Source organism: Mus caroli, chromosome X (genome assembly GCF_900094665.2).
Source record: "Mus caroli chromosome X, CAROLI_EIJ_v1.1, whole genome shotgun sequence".
NCBI lineage: Eukaryota > Metazoa > Chordata > Mammalia > Rodentia > Muridae > Mus > Mus caroli.
Window position 1 is genome coordinate 130,107,376 of NC_034589.1, and position 18,763 is coordinate 130,126,138.

At 38.1% G+C, this 18,763-nt stretch overlaps 1 protein-coding gene across 4 annotated transcripts in view; it reads left to right on the forward strand.

Moving 5' to 3' along the window:
• The window catches only part of Col4a5 (collagen type IV alpha 5 chain), a 211,583-nt gene that overhangs the window by 107,037 nt on the left and 85,783 nt on the right, over positions 1–18,763 (forward strand). For all 4 annotated transcript variants that reach the window (XM_029473096.1, XM_021152696.2, XM_029473097.1 and 1 more), the window contains 6 exons: positions 474–518; positions 4,858–4,911; positions 6,018–6,059; positions 7,519–7,651; positions 15,115–15,288; positions 15,611–15,694. In XM_029473096.1, coding sequence (XP_029328956.1) covers positions 474–518; positions 4,858–4,911; positions 6,018–6,059; positions 7,519–7,651; positions 15,115–15,288; positions 15,611–15,694 — 532 coding nt within the window. The remainder of the gene's footprint in view (positions 1–473; positions 519–4,857; positions 4,912–6,017; positions 6,060–7,518; positions 7,652–15,114; positions 15,289–15,610; positions 15,695–18,763) is intronic.

Below are 18,763 nucleotides of genomic sequence, written 5' to 3' on the forward strand. Positions count from 1 at the left end.
AGGGTATTGACTTAGCTTTTATTCAAAGTGATAGTGTAATACCAGAGGCAATTCTGAATGTCACTGAATAGGCAACATTCTTACTGAATTCCAAGCCCATGGTCTGCTCAAGGACTTTCTAGGACGTTGGAACACTGGTGAAGGCTTAGCTATGTCAGAATTCAATCTTAAAAGGCACTTACAATAAGATAATACTAAAAGAGAGCATGTGGATCCATACACCAGACTAATGTGGGAATGGAATATTAATGTATGGGTTAGAGAGAACGCCAGACTCCAGGAGGTGAGATTCCGTGAAACTCTCTGCCTCATAAGTGGCTTCCAGGCCTCTCAACCTGTCAAGCTAACTCAACTGGAGTGCGTGGCAATTTATATAGTTCAAGGCAGAAGTAATGGTTGCTATAGTCTTTCCTCTCCTATTACCAAACTAACAAAGTTTTGTTCACACTCCATCATTGCTTTGTATCCTACAGGGTAAACCAGGCAAAGATGGAGAGACTGGCCAACCAGGAATCCCAGTGAGTAGCAATGGTCCTTTCCTTTAACAAAAAACATTGGTAGTATTTGCACTATTTGTGGGTGGTAATAGAAAAGCAGAGGGCACACAGTATGAAGTTTGGAAATAGTTTAGATGAATGGAAATTATCATCACTTTTCTTAATATAAATTTGGAATGTCTTTACTTTTAAGGCAGATATAATGAGGTGTGCTTTAATTATTGTTTAGAATCTTTTCTAGTTTCTGTAAAGACACTAACAAAACTATCTTAAACATGGAAGGGTTTATTTGGCTACAGAATGATACAGTCCACCATGGTAGAGAAGACGTGCAGTAGTCAGGAAAAGCATGGTGGAAGAAACAGAGACTGGATTGTCACATCATAATTTCCCCTCTTCCTCTTCCTCCTTCTCCTTGTCCTCTTCCTCTTCTTTTTTTACCATTTCATATATGCACCTCTTTCATACTGACCACTCTCACCTCTTACCTCCCTACCTCCACACCCATCTCTCTCATGTTCATGTATATTCATTTAGTTTTATAGCTCAGAAAGATTAATCCAAATCCTTGGTAACACTGAGTTTGTAGCTATGTGCTGGAGACTGATGGACTCAAGAGAGAAGGCCCTAACTAAAGACAGGATGGGGCTCCATGAGGTCCTCCTTCTTCCTTGACTTTTGATAAGGCTTGTCAGGTATGGTCCCAGTGCTGGTTGAATTAAGAGGACAGCATTTATTAGCCCTTCCCCCTATCCTTGAACTCTTAACATACCTCCTGCTCCCTCATCCATAATATTCCTTAGAGGGAGTGGTCTAAGTAAATGACTGATTGATTCATGGCTGGGTCCACAGTCTGTATCTTGGGCAGCTGTGCATGTCTGCGTTCACCATTGTTCATTGTTAGGAGGCGATTGTCTGATTAATGCTGGGGATCCTTGTGTCTATGGGTGTAAACTGAGGTACTTAGAAGGTGTTTGTTCCTGTCTGCTAAGTTAACCAGCAGCAACACACTCTCTGCATGGGCATACTTCCTCTTCAGACCTAAGCTATTAGCTAGGTTCATACTACTAGATATTGTGTTCCCCTCTTCCCACCTGCCTCATGCTGAGTGGGTCTTGAATCCATTCTGAGAGTGTTAGCATTCTGTCTAAACTCCACTCCACAGTTCCCTGGCAACATCCAGGTATGCTCCACCCCACAGTTACCTGGCAACAGCCAGGTAGACTTGACCCACTATAAAAGGGGCTGCTTGTCCTCTCCCCTCTCTCTTGCCTCTCTCTCTTGCTCTCTTGCCTCCCCCTCTTGCTCCCCCCTCTCCCCATTCCCTTCACCTCCTTTCCATGTGGTCATGACCGGCCTCTACTTCCCTACTCTCTCCCTCTATCTGCCTTTCACTGCTTCTACTACCCTCTTAACTCGCCCTATGCCCTAAATAAACTCTATTCTATACTATACCATCTTGTGGCTGGTCCCTCAGTGTGGGGGCGGGGGGGGAAGGGATGCCTTGGCATGGGCCTGCTAAGGCATCCCCTTCCCCCATACCTCACCACACCCCAATAGAATATATCTTATACCTCTTTATCTTTTTATAAACACACCAGAGGATTAATTGGTTACATCCCAAGGTGCTATCACACAAATGGAAATATCTTGCTTTCCAAGTGGTTTCTTAATATTCTCTTTGTCTGTGTTAAGTGTTTTCCCACTCACATCCTCACTTCTCCAATCTTGCCTCTCCATCCCTGCCTAAAGCTTTGCATACATGGTGTACTTTTTAGTGTGGGGAGCTGGGTAGAATGAATAGCAATGAACATGTATGTGCACATAGTAAGGCACAAAATCTCACATGCCTCGGAGGGATATAGCTGAGTCATATGCTAGTTTTTAGTGTTTGAAGAAGACTGATTTCCAAAGTTGATATACTCCGTTACATTCCCACCAACAATATAGAAGAGTTCTCCTTTTCCTAACATCTGCATTAGCATTTGTTGTTACTGATATTCCCAGTGACTGACTGGGATGAGGTGAAATGCTGACGTCATTTTAAACTGAATCCCCTTAATGGCTAAGATGTTTCCTTGCCATTTGTCCATTTGAATGTTTATTTTCTTTTTTTTTATTATTTTCTTTTATTTTAGATCTATCATTTATTTGTTTGCTTGTTTAATTTGCTGTGTATAGATGTTTTGCCTGAGTGCATCTTTTGTGTGTGTGTGTGTGTGTGTGTGTGTGTGTGTGTGATGACTCAGGAGTCTAGAAGGTTGTGAACTGCTATGTGGATTCTAAGAAATATCACAGATCCTCTGCAAGAGCAACAAGTGTTCTTAAACATTGAGTGACCTCTCCAGCCCCCACGGGTTTGGTTTTGTTGTTGTTCTTTTGTTTTGTTTTTTCCTTTTGAGAACTTTCTCTTTAGTTCTGTAGCCCATTTTCAAATTGTGTTGTTTTTTTTGTTTTGTTTTGTTTTGTTTTTTTGGTATGTAGTGTTTTGAATTCTTTGTGTATTTTTTAAATTAATTTACTTATTTATTTTATACTTATTCATATTATATCCTACTCACTGCCCACCTGTCGGTCAACCCCTCCAACAGTCCTTCCCCCATGCCCCCATCCTCTACTCCTCTGACCAGGTGGGGTACCCTTGGATATGCCCCCACCCTGGCACTTAAAGTATCTGCAAGGCTAGGTGCTTCTTTTCCCACTGAGACCAGACAAGGTAGCCCAGCTAGAAGAACATATGCCATGGACAGACAACAGCTTTTGGGATAGCCCCCACTCCAGTTGTTTGGGACCCACATGAAGACCATGCAGCACATCTGCTACATATATGCAGGGAGGCCTAGGTCCAGCCCATGTATATTTTTTTGGTTGGTGGCTCATTCTCTGAGAGCCCCAAGGGTCCAGGATAGTTGACTCTGTTGGTCATTCTGTGGAGTTCCTGTCCCATTAGGAGCTATAATTCTTCTGCTCTTCCATAAAAGTTCCCAAGCTCCATCCACTCTTTGGCTGTGGGTGTCTGCATCTATATAAGTCAGTTGGTGGGTAGAGCCTCTCAGAGGACAGTTATGCTAGAGTCTTGTCTGAAAGCACAATAAAATATCATTAATAATGTCAGGGATTGGTTCTTACCCATGGGATGGGTCTCAAGTTGGGCTGGTTATTGTTTTGCCATTCCCTCAGTCTCTGCTCCACTCGCAGTCTCTGTATTTCTTGTAGATAGGATAAGTTTTGGGTTGAAAGTTTTGTGGGTGGGTTGGTGTCCCTATCACTCCAGAGGCAGTCTCCCCAGACTTCATATTCCCAGTGCTGTGAGACACAGCTAAGTAATTCCCCCATTGATTCTTGGGCACCTCACCTATCCCAGGTCTCAGTCTCTTCCTGAAGATGCTGCCCACCTCTTCCACCCCTCTTTGTGCATCCTCAACACTAGTCCTCAGTCAGATTATGTAGAGCAGGCAAAGATTGCATCCTATTTTATGGGCCACCTTTCAGTTGAATGAGTTTCCTTTTCTATTTATAACTTTTTAATTTCATGAAATCCCACGTGGTGATTTTCTTAGTTACTTTTCAATTTCTATGCCAAAAGACCATGACCGAGGCAACTTAGAAAGGAAAGGCTTGTTTGGACTTCAGGTTCCAGAGGGATTGTGGTCTGTCATGGCAGAGAAGCAGCAGGTATTGCAGCCGGGATAGCAAGCAAAACGTTCACTTCTTGAGCAGATAGTAGGAAGCAGAGAGAACAAACTAGGAATGCTGTGAGGGTGTGAATCCTCAGAGCTTTCTCCCAGTGCCATACTTCCTCCAGTAAGGCCACATCTCCTAGATACCCACCCACAAAGCAGCACCAGGAACTGGGCACCAGATATTCAAATGCCAAAGCCTATGGGTGGGGAGGGGCTTTCTCATTTAAACTACCACATCAGGCCTTGGTCTTATTTTCTATGCTCTAGGAATCATATTCAGAATGTCTTTGCTTATACCTATATGTTGAAGGATATATATATATACATATATATATATTTGCTTTCACACTTTTAGAGTGTTAAATCTTATATTAGGGTAACTGATCTATTTGGGGTGGATTTTGTACAATGGGAGAGAAAGGAATCTAGTTTCCTTCTTCTGAATGTTCATATCCATGTTTACCAGAACCACTTGCTAAAAATAGTTCCCATTTTCAATGTTGTTTCTCACCATCTTTGTAGGAAACCAGATAAATGTATTTTCAGGGACTGTATCTTCTCTTCTACTGATGGACTACTTTAGCTTATGTTCTCATTACTTGTGTTGAGGACATGATTTTTGGCATCTTCCTAACTTTGCCATGTTTACTAATATCACCCCATCCTCTGTTTTAAAGGGTTTGCCTGGTGATCCTGGTTACCCTGGTGAACCAGGAAGGGATGGTGAAAAGGTAAGACTTTTTACATTGAGATGTGTCTGGTTTTATTCTTATTACCATAATCTGTGCTCCTGTTGATACTGGATTATAAGTGAAATTATAATTACTTAGTGTTTGTATTCCTGCCTTCATTACCTATTTTTCCCTTTTATGCACTTTCCTTTAAATTTTCTTGCATTTCTCTAAATCACAGTGCAGAGAAAATGCATGGGATTGAATTTGCATTAGCATGTCAGTGCCTTTGCTGTGTTGATATCAACAAATCTTTTAAGAGGAGGTTTGATCACTATTCCAGTGAGGTTCTCTTGAAAAGTTTAGAGCTGTAAAATTCAAATTTCTCCTGTAAACATTTTCCACTCTGTGTGTAATCATTGTTTGTTAATCTGTGACTAATTCATTGTAGTTTTCCCATTGGACAGACACAGCCTGATTGAGGTCATTTATTTAGTTACCTTTTTAAAAAGTGACTCTGAAAGCATGTGTGAAACACAGTTATCCTATTTTGAGCACATCACAAAATATTTAGTCCTCCATGTCCTCTGTTCTCTAACTGCTTTGTATCAAAACCAAACCGAAAAAAGATTAAAGCAAACTTGAGTTATCTAGAAGTCACATATTTTACTGATGATTTCTCTCTAAACTAGATCCAAGTTTTAGTTTAGACTAAAAGACATAATTGGAATAAAGGGAGAGATCAAATATTTAAATGGGATTGTTTCTCAGTTAGTAACTTATGATGCACAGAAACTTTCCTAGAACTTGAAGTGTGAGAGAGAAATGTATTCTTAAGTCTTGGCCAAAAAAAATAACAATTGAATGTTGTTTTCTTCCTTTATGACAAAGCATGTTGCTGCTAGGAATCTGTCCAGTGTATTCAGCTTTAAAGAAAGCTAGCAAGGTTAATTCATTTGGGTCAAGATTATATAATCAGTACATCCAAGGCAAGATCAAAGGTCTTTGCAGGCTTAAGCAAGTATCTCAATAACCTATGTTATACTTTCCATTTGATTTCTTTATGAATGACGCATGAGTCTTTATGAAACTCAATTGTTACTTGAGGAAATCCAAACTGCCATGTCATTCTTACTAATTATATGTTATAACATTGCTTTGAACAGGGCCAAAAGGGTGATATTGGCCCACCTGGACCTCCTGGACTTGTAAGTTTTTCTCTTACGAATTCATTTCTGGAATTTAACATTGCGTCAACATTTTTGTACACAAGCTATACACTCCCTACCAGTTCCTCACAGAACATAAAAATCTAAGTCATTATCAACTTCTACTGCCTTAGAAGCCATTATAGTTTTGTCTTGTTTAATCATCCATGTTAACCTTAAAGTTGTTATACGGTTCTGCCTCTGTGTTCCTTTTTCATAGTTAAGGTCCAAATTACACATTATTGTTTTGCATGATTGTCAACTCGTTTCTTAAGTTACCAGTAGGTGGCGCAACTGCTGCTTTCAAAGGGTTCAGAGAAAGGATTTTGAAGGAACCAGAAATTGGTGGTTTCCCCTGCAGTGCTTAGGGCAAACATGGATTTAGTCCTAATAGGTTTGCTCAACTTGAAATTGTCTGGTTCACACTTCTCTCCTTTCCTTAGTGTGTACTTTCTGGGGCTCTACATAACAAATCGGCAATTGCTATAACTGGAAGGAGGTGATAGTATAGATTTTCTATCATATTTACATTGATTGTGGAATTTAAGTCATGTATATTTCCAAGTATATCAAGAATAAAAAAAAGATCACTGTTGAGGATTAAGTAATATTTTGGACTGAACTTGGCTAATTCTCTAGACTTAACACTGCACTGAATCCACAGCAGTGAGTGCTGTAAAACTTCTTCTATACTCCTGACATTTCAGTTCTTCTTACCCTAATGAGTCTCAGACAGAAATACATAGAATTTATTTTTGTGAAATTCTTTAGAACACAAATAAGCTATGAGATGATGTAGAAGATAGGGATATTCCTCAAAGGGATGGGGCGTTTTCAATGAAGAGTTTGAGCTGCAGATGTTTGGAAGACATCTGCAGGGCACTGATGAAAATGTGCACATTGTGTGAAGTGGTTATAACCAGATAGCCTTGAGAGATACGAAGTCATTGCTAGAAATAATAGGGAAAGAAATAAGAAAGAGTGATACTGAAGGAAGTGGTTTGACCAAGTTTAGGGTTCCAAGTAATATCACATACAGTAAGTAGGCAAGTAATGTCCTTAGGACAAATGTTTACATAGAAAAGTTGATTTGAGGAAATTAGCTTAAGGTGTGAGATTAGGACAGAAATTGTGGTGGTTTTAGAAAGAATTGCAGGGCTTCAGGTGACTGGAATATTATGAATAATATGAGAAGAGACAGCAAAACCCACTTCTAGCTTTGTAAGCCTTGGGCTTAATATTGTAAGGATTACAATGTTTCCTAATTGGTTGAGGGTCAAAGTGATAGAGGTGATTACTATGTAGCCGTCTTAAGGAGACTCGGTGTGATAGTTTTAACGGTTTCCTATCTAAGGACTGTGTGAAAATGAAGCATTATAACCACACATAGCTGCTTAATTACACTTAGAAGAACAAGCTACTTCTTCATTGAATTCCTCAACTCCTTTTCCATAAAAAGGTAATTCCTGCACCTGGAACTGGTGTGACTATGGGAGAAAAAGGAAATATCGGGTTACCTGGTTTGCCTGGAGAAAAGGGAGAGCGAGGATTTCCTGGAATACAAGGTCCACCTGGCTTTCCTGGACCTCCAGGTAAAAGAGATGATGGTTATACCTCTATGCTTACGTAGCCAATCCATACATACAAGTATTTAATGTGACAACTTTATTAATTCTTTGAGGTTTCAGAAATACATACAACATACTTTTATTATATTAGAACCAATTTTACATTTTACAATGAATATAAAAAACTTGACCACTCTTACTTATTATTTCCAGTAAAATTAACAATAATTTCTTGCTCCTATTCTAATTACTATACAATGATTTTGTTTCTTTTTTAATGGATATTTTGTTTATTTACAGTTCAAATGTTATTCCCTTTCCTGGTTTCCACTCTGGAACCCCCATCCCATCCTCCCTCTCCCTGCCTCTATGAGGGTGCTACCCCACCCACTCATGCCTTGCTGTCTTTGCATTCCCCTACACGGGGGCATCGAGCTATGTGAGAACCCAGCTATACAACTCCTGAGCATATACCCAAAAGATTCTCCAACATATAACAAGGACACATGCTTCCAACATATAACAAGGACACATGCTCCACACTATGTTCATAGCAGCCTTATTTATAATAGCCAGAAACTGGAAAGAATCCAGATGTCCCTCAACAGAGGAATGGATACAGAAAATGTGGTTCATTTACACAATGGTACTATTGTGTACTATAGTACTACTCAGCTATTAAAGACAATGACTTTATGAAATTCTTAGGCAAATGGATGGAACTAGAGAATATCATCCTGAATGAGGTAACCCATGCATACAATTTTATCATATTGGTTTGACTGGGCATTACAGTGGATGATGTGAATGGTTCTGGCTTCACACCTTGTATGTTTATGAATGATAAATGTCTGTGTGTGGGTGAACTCAACCATGTGAGCACCTGTGGAGGCCATAATTTGACATTGAAAAGTCTTTCTACACTTTTTTTCCTCATTAAGCAAGTCTACTCTTGCTGGTCAGTTAGCCCCCGCAATCTGTCTGCATCACCAGAATGGAAGTTATATTAACATTATTACCATTCCTGGCTCTTAAGTAGTTTCTGTGGATTTGACCTCAGGTCCTTATGTTTTCCTAAAAACCCTTTACACACTTATCGCAATCCAAATGAGGACTTTCTAAATGACCAAGTATACCAAAGCTGTATTGTGTTTCGCAACAAATTCTTCACATGTACTTTTAAAAGCTTACTTAAATTCTGAAAAAAATCACTTTTACCTTCTATTAAAAATATATTGTGCTGGGCAGTGGTGGCACATACCTTTAATCCCTGCACTTGGGAGGCAGAGGCAAGCGAATTTCTGAGTTTGAGGCCAGCCTGGTCTACAGAGTGAGTTCCAGGACAGCCAGGGCTGCACAGGGAAACCCTGTCTCAACCCCTGCCCTAAAAAAAAAGAAAAAAATATTGTACCAAACAGTTCCTTGATCCTGTACATGAATCATCACACTTTTCATTTTGTCAGAGGACAGGATACTGACCTAATAAATTCCTAACATTTCTTCATTTCCTATATAACAGTACTAACCAGAACTGTCCACTTAGAATTCCAGAATCAATGACTTAGAAATCTGCACGGTGATTTCACCACACAATAAAACTTTAAGACTCAGTGCTGACTTTTATAGCTTTCCCTTAGAAGATTCAGTGTATTCTGTAGCACTTAAAAGTTGGCTGCAAATTAAAATGCCCTTATGTATCCTGTTTATTGAGTTGTCAGATTTTATGTAAAGTTCACAGTAGTGTCTGTTTCAGTATCTGGCACACGCATGTATTCAGTGGATTATAGTTCCTTTTCATGCAAAAGTGTGTAACTAAGGAACAGCTGTCATGAGGAAGAAAGTGACACCTCCCAAGAAAGAAGCTAGTAAGTGTGAGTTTCATTATGGTCTAAGTATGTGCTTTTTATTCCTTATCTCAAATAAGTGAGGTAAATGTTTGTTATGTCTTGATAATTAACATGAGGCATTTTTCCAGAATACAGTAAGAGCTCAGGAGTTGAATAATATAAAGGAAATTTATAATGCACAGGGTGTAAGTTGTATTTCCCAAATACAAATGTATTTCATGTGAGAGGCAAAGTACAAAAGAATGGGGCAAGGAGCAGTATTTGAAAACAAGTAATGGCTGTGATCTTCCACTTACTTAAAGTACATGTTTGTGCAAGTGCACACATGTGTGTACACACACACAAACACACACACACCCTCCTTTGTGAAAAATATTAAACTAAACAAAAGAAAGGTAAAGTTAAACTAAACAAGAGAAAAGTAATAACAAAATTACAAAGTCACATAACTATGTGACTCATAGACTCGTGGAAATTTCAGAATTTAGGAATAAAATTAAACAAACAAACAAAAGCAAAATCAACCAACCAAACAAAAATTCATGAAAACCTACCTAAGTGGAGGTGTGTGCAGGGGGAGGTACATTGCCTTCGAAACAGTAAGTTTGTAGGACATAATGGAACATATTTTCACAGTAACAAGGACAAATAACTATGAATTTTGGAGCCTATATTCTCCTAAACTGTCATCCTGGTATGAAGATAGAATACTTAAAAGGTTTACCTCCTCCAGACATACTTGGACAGTAAGGGACAAATTCAGGATAAAGTAGGGGTGGGAGGTAGGGTAAAAGAATCAGGGACTAAGAAAGATTGTAATAACCTATATTAACTCAGTTCATAAAAATATGATTTACGTAAAAAACCAGGACTGTGTGTGAATATTTTTACATGGTATGGGCAAATACAGAGGGAATGAGGAGTTGGCCAGTGATACAGTTGTTAGTTTTTACTATTAGTATGTGAGAACATAAGCATTATTTACTATAAGCTTTTAGAGAAATACAGATTTAAGGGCTTTAGGGGTGGTTCAGTGGAACAAATGTTTGCTACACAAACATGATAACCTAGGTTTGAATCCCTGACACTAATATAAAAATCTAGGGACATTGTGGTACATGGCCTCAGAGGGAAGAGAGGAGGAGGAAAAGAAGGAGAAAGGGAGAGAAAAAGGAAAAATATAGACTTAAATACATAGGTCAAAATTTATAGGTACCATTATTAAGAAGAATAGAAATAAAATGTACAATTTAACTCCAGTTAGAGGGAAAAATAAATCAATCTATATAGTAGAAGGTAAAATTAAAACACAGAAAGATAAACCCAGATGTATAGAAAATAAAGTATAAGATGACATAGAAGATAGTGAAAAGTAAATCATTAACTCCAACAAACATAAAGTGTGAATACTTCATTCCTTCTTAGAAGGGGAAACAAAATACCCATGGAAGGAGTTACAGAGAAAAGATCGGAGCTGAGACTGAAGGAAGGACCATCCAGAGACTGTCATACCCGGGGATCCATCCCATAATCAGCCTCCAAACACTGACACCATTGCATACACTAGCAAGATTTTGCTGAAAGGACCCTGATATAGCTGTCTCGTGTGAGGCTATGTCAGTGCCTGAAAAATACAGAAGTGGATGCTCACAGTCATCTATTGGATGGAACACAGGGCCCCCAATGGAGGAGCTAGAAAAAAGTACCCAAGGAGCTGAAGGGTTCTGCAACCCTATAGGTGGAACAACAATATGAACTAACCAGTAACCCCAGAGCTCCCTGGGACTAAACCACCAATCAAAGAAAACACAAGGTGGGACTCATGGCTCCAGCTGTATATGTAGCAGAGGATGACCTAGTCGGTCACCAATGGGAGAAGAGGCCCTTGGTCTTGCAAAGATTCTATGCCAGAGTATAGGGGAATGCCAGGGCCAGGAATTGGGAGTGGGTGGGTTGGGGAGCAGGGGGAAAGGGGAGGGTATAGGGGATTTTCAAGGAGGAAACTAGGAAAGGGCATTTGAAATGTAAATGAAGAAAACATCTAACAAAAACAGAAGTTAAAAAAATAAAGAAAAGATAAATGATAGATGGTATTAATGTAAAATTGAGATAAAAAACTGAAAAATAAAATAAAATACTGGTATAGTATGCAGAATATGTATATCTGAAGCAGAAAGAGGAAACGAAAGTAGGTGCAAGAAATATTAATTAAATGATTTATGGAAGAAGAAAGCTATTTAATTCTAATGTCAAGTGAAAGAAAATTCAATGAAAAATGCATTAATGACTCAGATATTAATAAATGATACCGTGATTAAAGTCATGAACCTTTACACAACTAATTAATAACCCTCAGTTATATAATAAAATTGATAAGCTTCAGGGGGTCAATTGACAGATCCTTAACACACTGAGTGTATTAATATAGCATATAAATAATTTGACCAACATTAATAAGCTATCTGTATGAAAGAGAGGGAAAATGTTCTAGGAAGCAAAGAATATATATTCTTTGTAGATGTACATAGAATATAAAAATAGGCTCTTTTTTTTTTTACTTGAAAAGAATCTACTGTGTGTATCCTTGTATATGATTCTCTATGGCTACAGTTAAAAAGATTGGAAAAACATCAAATATCCTTATAATAATATTTGCATGGTGATGTAGTTAAAAGTACTTCCAGAGATAAAGCAGGCATTATATGACAATGCTAAGCCACTAAATGCTAAGCCACAATAAAATGTGCTTCATATCAAAACTCTTTGACTATAGAGCAAACAGTAACCCCACTCTGTCATCAGACTACAAATACCAAAATTAAGAGAGAAATATGAATGTAGCCCAGGTAAAATGTACTTTCATTACACACACAAAGCACGAGATTGTATCCCTAGAAACGATAAAGAAGACAAAATGGGCTAAATTTAACTCACACGCACAAACAAAAAGAAACAAGCACAAAAATGTAGAATGGAACACTTTACTAGGTTGAATAAAATCTGTAAAATGAAAACTGAAACAGATACAGCTCGACATGGACACTAAAATATCATATGGAAGAGTTTGAAATGAGGATAGATTGACAAACACCATGAAGGTTTAAACTCACAAATGGTAAAAACTAAAATTAGTAAAGAAAAAGGGATATTGCCATAAATTTTTATTGTAAGTTATTGGAAAACTATAATATCTACTTATATATTTAATATTTTAGATGAAAAATAAACTCTTTAAGCAAGAAAATAAAATTACTAAAGTTGTAAGTAGGAAGTCTAAGTAAGTCAATTAACATAAGTAATTTTGAAAGATTGAAGATATATATGAAGAAATGTTGATTTACACGCACTTTTATAGTTTTACGGATGAATTCTACCAAACTGTAAAACACATCCCCATGTTTTGTTTTATTTCAAGGCATAAGTAGAAAACCTAATAATACTAATAGCAAACCAGCCAAGGAAAAACACTGTAAATAAAAATTATTCAATCTTATTCATGAGCAAAGTATAATAATGCTAAATTCAAGTTACCACCACCTCTCTATAAATTATATATGATGTTATCGCTGTTTAATTTTTCCCAAGATATCAAAGATGTTTCTATGTTACATTGCTTTAACTGACTACATTACCAAAGGATAGCACAATAAATGTATAGAAATTGATACTAGCAACAGTGAAATCCACTCTTTACAGACCTTTGTAAAATATTTATGAGTGGGACTGGAGAGATGGTTCAGTGGTTGGTAGAACTAACTGCTCTGCCAGAGGACTCAAGGTTGGTTCTCAGCACCTGCATGGTGGCTTACAACTGCTAACTCCTGTTCCAAAGAATCTTTTTCTCTCTTTTTACCCTTAAAGGCACCAGCACAAAAATGGTGCACATAAAATCACCCAGCTTTGCACACATGCATATAAATTTAAAATATATAGCCACAATGAATAATAAAATATTATTAAATATATACCAAGATACACTTTATGTAAGAGATCAATAATTTAAAGTTTATTATATTAAGAACTCATCCTTTAAATTCCTGGCCATCAGATGCCAAATTCCAATTGGATTTTAAAGAGAAATTTACAAGTCATTCTTAAAATTAATTAAGAGTAAAACTTTAAATATAGAAAATAATTTTAGGGGACTGGAGAGGTGGCTCAGCAGTAAAGAACACTGACTTCTCTTCTGAAGGTCCTGAGTTCAAATCCCAGCAACCATATGGTGGCTCACAACCATCTGTAATGAGATCCAGTGCTCTCTTCTGGGGTGCCTGAAGACAGCTACAATATACCTACATATAATAAATAAATAAATCTTAAAAAGAAAATATTTTTTAAAATGTATAATTATTTCCTGAGTAGTTTTGAAAAAAAAAGCATAAAGTGTGCTTATGTACAAAAATAGGCTGTGAGGCTGAAAAATGTCCAGGAGCGGAGTTACATTTTATTTGATCATATTGAAGTATCCATTCTCTCTTTGCATTTTGACAGTTTCATATGTGTGTGTAATATATACTGTGATTATGTTCAGTCTCATTTACTTCTGTCATCTCCCTTAATTTCCTTTTGAGCCCCTTCTTCCTAACTAGCTCCCCCGACCCCCAGTGACAACACTATTAATGAAAAGTTACACCCCTCCTCCATCAACCATCAACACTCCAAAGGTCCTCAGGAAAGAGGAGATCCCTGAAGTACTTTCTTTTTTCATGATAAAGTGTTGAAGGGCCTGTCTTATAAAAGGATCCATAGCTGCTGTGTATTCCAGATTTGAAATGGCCATGTCATATCTGAATGGCAGCCTTTTGTGGCACACCTCTATGTTTTTTTCATGCAGCCTTAGTTTTTGTTAAGCTTTCTCTCTATCCCCGTAACTACTCCCACTCCCCTGCCCTATAGGAATGATATTTCTAGGGATAGAACATCATCATGTCAAATTGAGCGTATTAATTTATTATTAACTTCAAAAATTCAGAAAATTACTTTTGTTTGTTGGTTTTTAAGACAGGGTCTCACCATGTATGGCTATCATGGAACTCACTAGATCAGACTGGTCTCAAACTCACAGATTCGCCTTCCTTTGTTACCTGAGTGCTGGGTTTAAAGTTGTGCACTACCACCACCGGGCTATTACTTTGAATAATTGTGCCTTATACTCAAAGTGTTACATCATTTAAATAATTCTTCCTTGCAAGTGTTAATTACCATAGAAAACCTTAAGACCAAAAAGAATTGAACAGGGACTAAGTTGGGTAGGAAGGGGTTTAAAACATGCGCAGCCAGCAAATGGGGAGAAGAAAGACAAAATAGTGCACATTGTCTCTTCCATGCAGAATCTAATTTAGCCTTGTAGAATGTGCCATAGAAGCAGAAAGAAGACTGGGTGGATAAAATAGAGTAAGTAAGGGAAGGACAAGTGATGGATAAGGTATTGTGGAGTGGATATGAACATATGTATATATGCCATAATGCAACCCAATGTTTTGTTTACTAAAAATACAACTTTTAAAATACAAAAAAAATCCAACCAATATTATATTAAAGGCAGATTTTATCATTCCTAATGTCTCCTTGAGGATCAAAGTAATTGTGTACAAGATAAGATCATTTTGATCACTTTATCATATACTTTTTGTCATTTAGGAACATCAGTCGTGGGTCCCCCCGGTCCTCCTGGATATCCTGGTGAAAGGGGCCAGAAAGGTGATGAAGGTCCCCCTGGAATTTGTATTCCTGGATCTCCTGGACTTGATGGACAGCCTGGGGCTCCTGGCCTTCCAGGACCTCCTGGTCCCCCTGGTCCCCAGTTGCCATCCAGTAAGCTGTGCTTTTGTCCTGACATGCTTGGCTGTTGTTCTGCTGTACATCATTTAGAAGTGAATCTGACTGAAGTTTGGCATCGTTATTTATGTTCCTGATATCTAAGAGATTATACTGTTGTTTTTAGTTTGTGGTTTTGGTCATTCGTCTTCAAACCGTGTTAATTATCAATAATATGTCACCATATTGCTTATTGAGTTGTATTTTTACAGAGAAATAATTGAAAATAAGTATTTTTCTAGCCTTTCTGGTTTTTTTTTTCCTCTAGTCGTCTCAATGCTTAACGATAATTACCTTGCTATTTTATCTTTAACCTCAGGAGATGAAATCTGTAAAGCAGGCCCTCCTGGGCCCCCAGGACCTCCAGGTGATAAAGGACTCCAAGGAGAGCAAGGAGTAAAAGGTTTGATCCCAAACATCTTCTCATTCTTTAACATCATTAGTGGAATGCCCTGCATCTAACTTCTATCTTAAGAAAGCTATTCCCATATCATCTCCTTAAAAATAGTGTATATTTTTGTAATGTTGGTTTCATATCTCAGCTCTTTTTAGCTTACAACTTCTAATAACTTGACTCCAGCACACCTCCCATTGAGACCTACTTTAGATTAGCCATAGCTTAATGGTATATTTTCTTTCCTCTTAATTTACCTTAAATTAACATGACCACTCATTGAAATCAACTCTATTATTAAGCTTGACACATTTATTTCCTCACTTTCTTTTATTTGTTTGGAACTAAGGTTTAGCGCCTCTCTCTCTCTCTCTCTCTCTCTCTCTCTCTCTCTCTCTCTCTCTCTCTCTCTCTCTCTCTCTCTCCCTCTCTTGGTTTTTTCAAGACCGGGTTTCTCTGTATAGCCCTAGCTGTCCTGGAACTCACTTTGTACACCAGGCTGGCCTCCAACTCAAAAATCCGCCTGCCTCTGCCTCCCAAGTTCTGGGACTAAAGGCGTGCACTACCACTGCCTGGCCTTCATTTCTCTTTTTATACTTATAGGTAATTATCACTTTAAGATTCTTAACTTATTTCCTTCTTCATTGACAAAATAATAGCAAACACTCTCAAAGATCTATGTCACCACATACTCAGAGATACTTACATTTGTGCCCAGGCAGTACCTTCTTAACTTATTATAGTTACTGTTTGTTCTTACAGCCTGGTAGTCTGAGTGGCCTCCTGTTTCCCTAAGAGTTTTGATTAAAAAATTCTTACCTAGTATTTCCAGGAAAGTTAATTACCATAGTATAAACCTTGTTCTTCACGGGAAGAAAAACAAGCCGATGAAAAATATAGAGGCTCTATTTGAATAAAAATGCTGGATAAGTCATCCAGCAGACAGACATGACAGATGAAAATGTAACCATTTTATCTAATGTACAATATATTACTACATAGAGGACTGTGGTAATAAGTTAGTAGTATAATGCAGCTGCCTTGTAAGAGTATATTTTTGTCTTGATGAAATTGGTTGGGGCTGGAAATCAACATATAAGTGGCTAATAATATTAATGACAAAGGGAGCAATTTTGGTCACTAGAGTTGAAAAATAACAATGGTTTTCTATTGCCATTAGTCTTGCTTTAATTTTACATGGAAATTCTAATGTACATGATTATTTACATTTGTTTTGTTTTGTAAGAGTTTTTTACATTTCTACCTATTTATGGTAGACTGAAGTTAGTGTTAAGTGGTAGAGTTGAGTTTGGGATTATATTAAGATTTGATTGGGTCTTTTGTGGCATTAGTTTGTATTTTTTTTTAGGAGTGATGCTAGCATTTGCCTATAATATAGCAGTATCAGTAGAAAAACATTCAGACCTGTGATACACTAATTGAATTATTGAAGGTATTAATGGTGGCTTTTGATAGAGTTAATTAGAGTTGTATTACTAACAAATTATGAGGTAGGGTTTTTTGTTGAATTTGATAATATTAGAAACTGAATAATTCCCTTCTGGTCAGCACCAGCATCGGGTCACCTTGGGCGCGGAGTCAGTGGACACCCCCAAGGTCCCTAGAGTGTCCTCCACATGATCTTAGAACCACTGGTCCCTAGAGGTCCCTAGAGGTCCCTAGAGGTCCCTAGAGGTCTCTCCACATGATCTTAGGACCACTGGTGAGTGGAACACAACTTCTGTTCCAATCCAATCACACGGGACCTGAGACAGCATTAGGGAAGCAGAAAACCAGCCTGACCAGGGTCACAAGTCCCTTCCGGTTGGCGCCACTACCTGGTCACCTTGTGCTCAGAGTTGGCAGACCCCCCACGGTCCCTAGAGGATTCTCCACGTGATCTTCAGACCACTGACCAGACAGCTCCACACTCCTCAAAGGAGACACCACTTTCAGGAACTGTAACATGCCCAGGATCTTTGACAACAGGATCACAGGATAAAAGGAGCTTGGTCATACCAGTATTTCAGGGTCTCAGAGGAACTTGACTGCCAAGAACTCTGACATAACCAGAATCTCAGGTTCACAGGAGCCCGCAAGCAAAGGATCACAGAGAAAGCTGGACTCTGAGGAGTCCTGAATCAACTGGGATTATAGGAAGGATAGGCACCAATCAGATATATTGAGGACAGCAAATACTTGAGATAATCAGATGACAGGAGGCAAGCGTAAGAACAGAAGCAATAGAAACCAAAGTTACTTGGCATCAGCAGAACCAAACACTCTCACCAGAAAAAGTCCTGGATACAGCATCACACCAGAAAAGCAAGACATGGATCTAAAGTCACTTCTTATGATGATGATGGAGGACATTAAGAAGGAAATACAGGAAAACACAGGTAAATAGCTAGAAACCTTTAAAGAGGAAACACAAAAATGGCTTAGAGAGTTACAGGAAAACAATACCAAACAGGAGATGGAATTGAACAAAACCATCCAGGATCTAAAAATGGAAATAGAAACAATAAAGAAAACCCAAAGGGAGACAACTGTGGAGATAGAAACCCTAGGAAAGAAATCAGGAACCATAGACATGAGCATCAGCAACAGACTACAAGAGATGGAAGAGAGAATCTCAGGTGCAGAAGATTCCATAGGGAACAGGGACACAACAATAAAAGAAAATGCAAAATACAAAAAGATCCTAACTCAAAACATCCACGAAATCCAGGACACAATGAGAAGACCAAACCTACAGATAATAGCAGTAGATGAGAATGAAGATTTTCAACTTAAAGGGCCAGCAAATATCTTCAACAAACTTATAGAAGAAAACTATCCATACCTAAAAAAAGAGATGCCCAGGAACATACAAGAAAACTACAGAACTCCAAATAGATTGGACCAGAAAAGAAATCCCTCCTGACACATAATAATCAGAACAACAAATGCACTAAATAAAGACAAAATATCAAAAGTAGCAAGGGAAAAAGGTAAAGTAACATATAAAGGCAGGCCTATTAGAATTACTCCAGACTTCTCACCAGAGACTATGAAGCCAGAAGATCCTGGACAGAT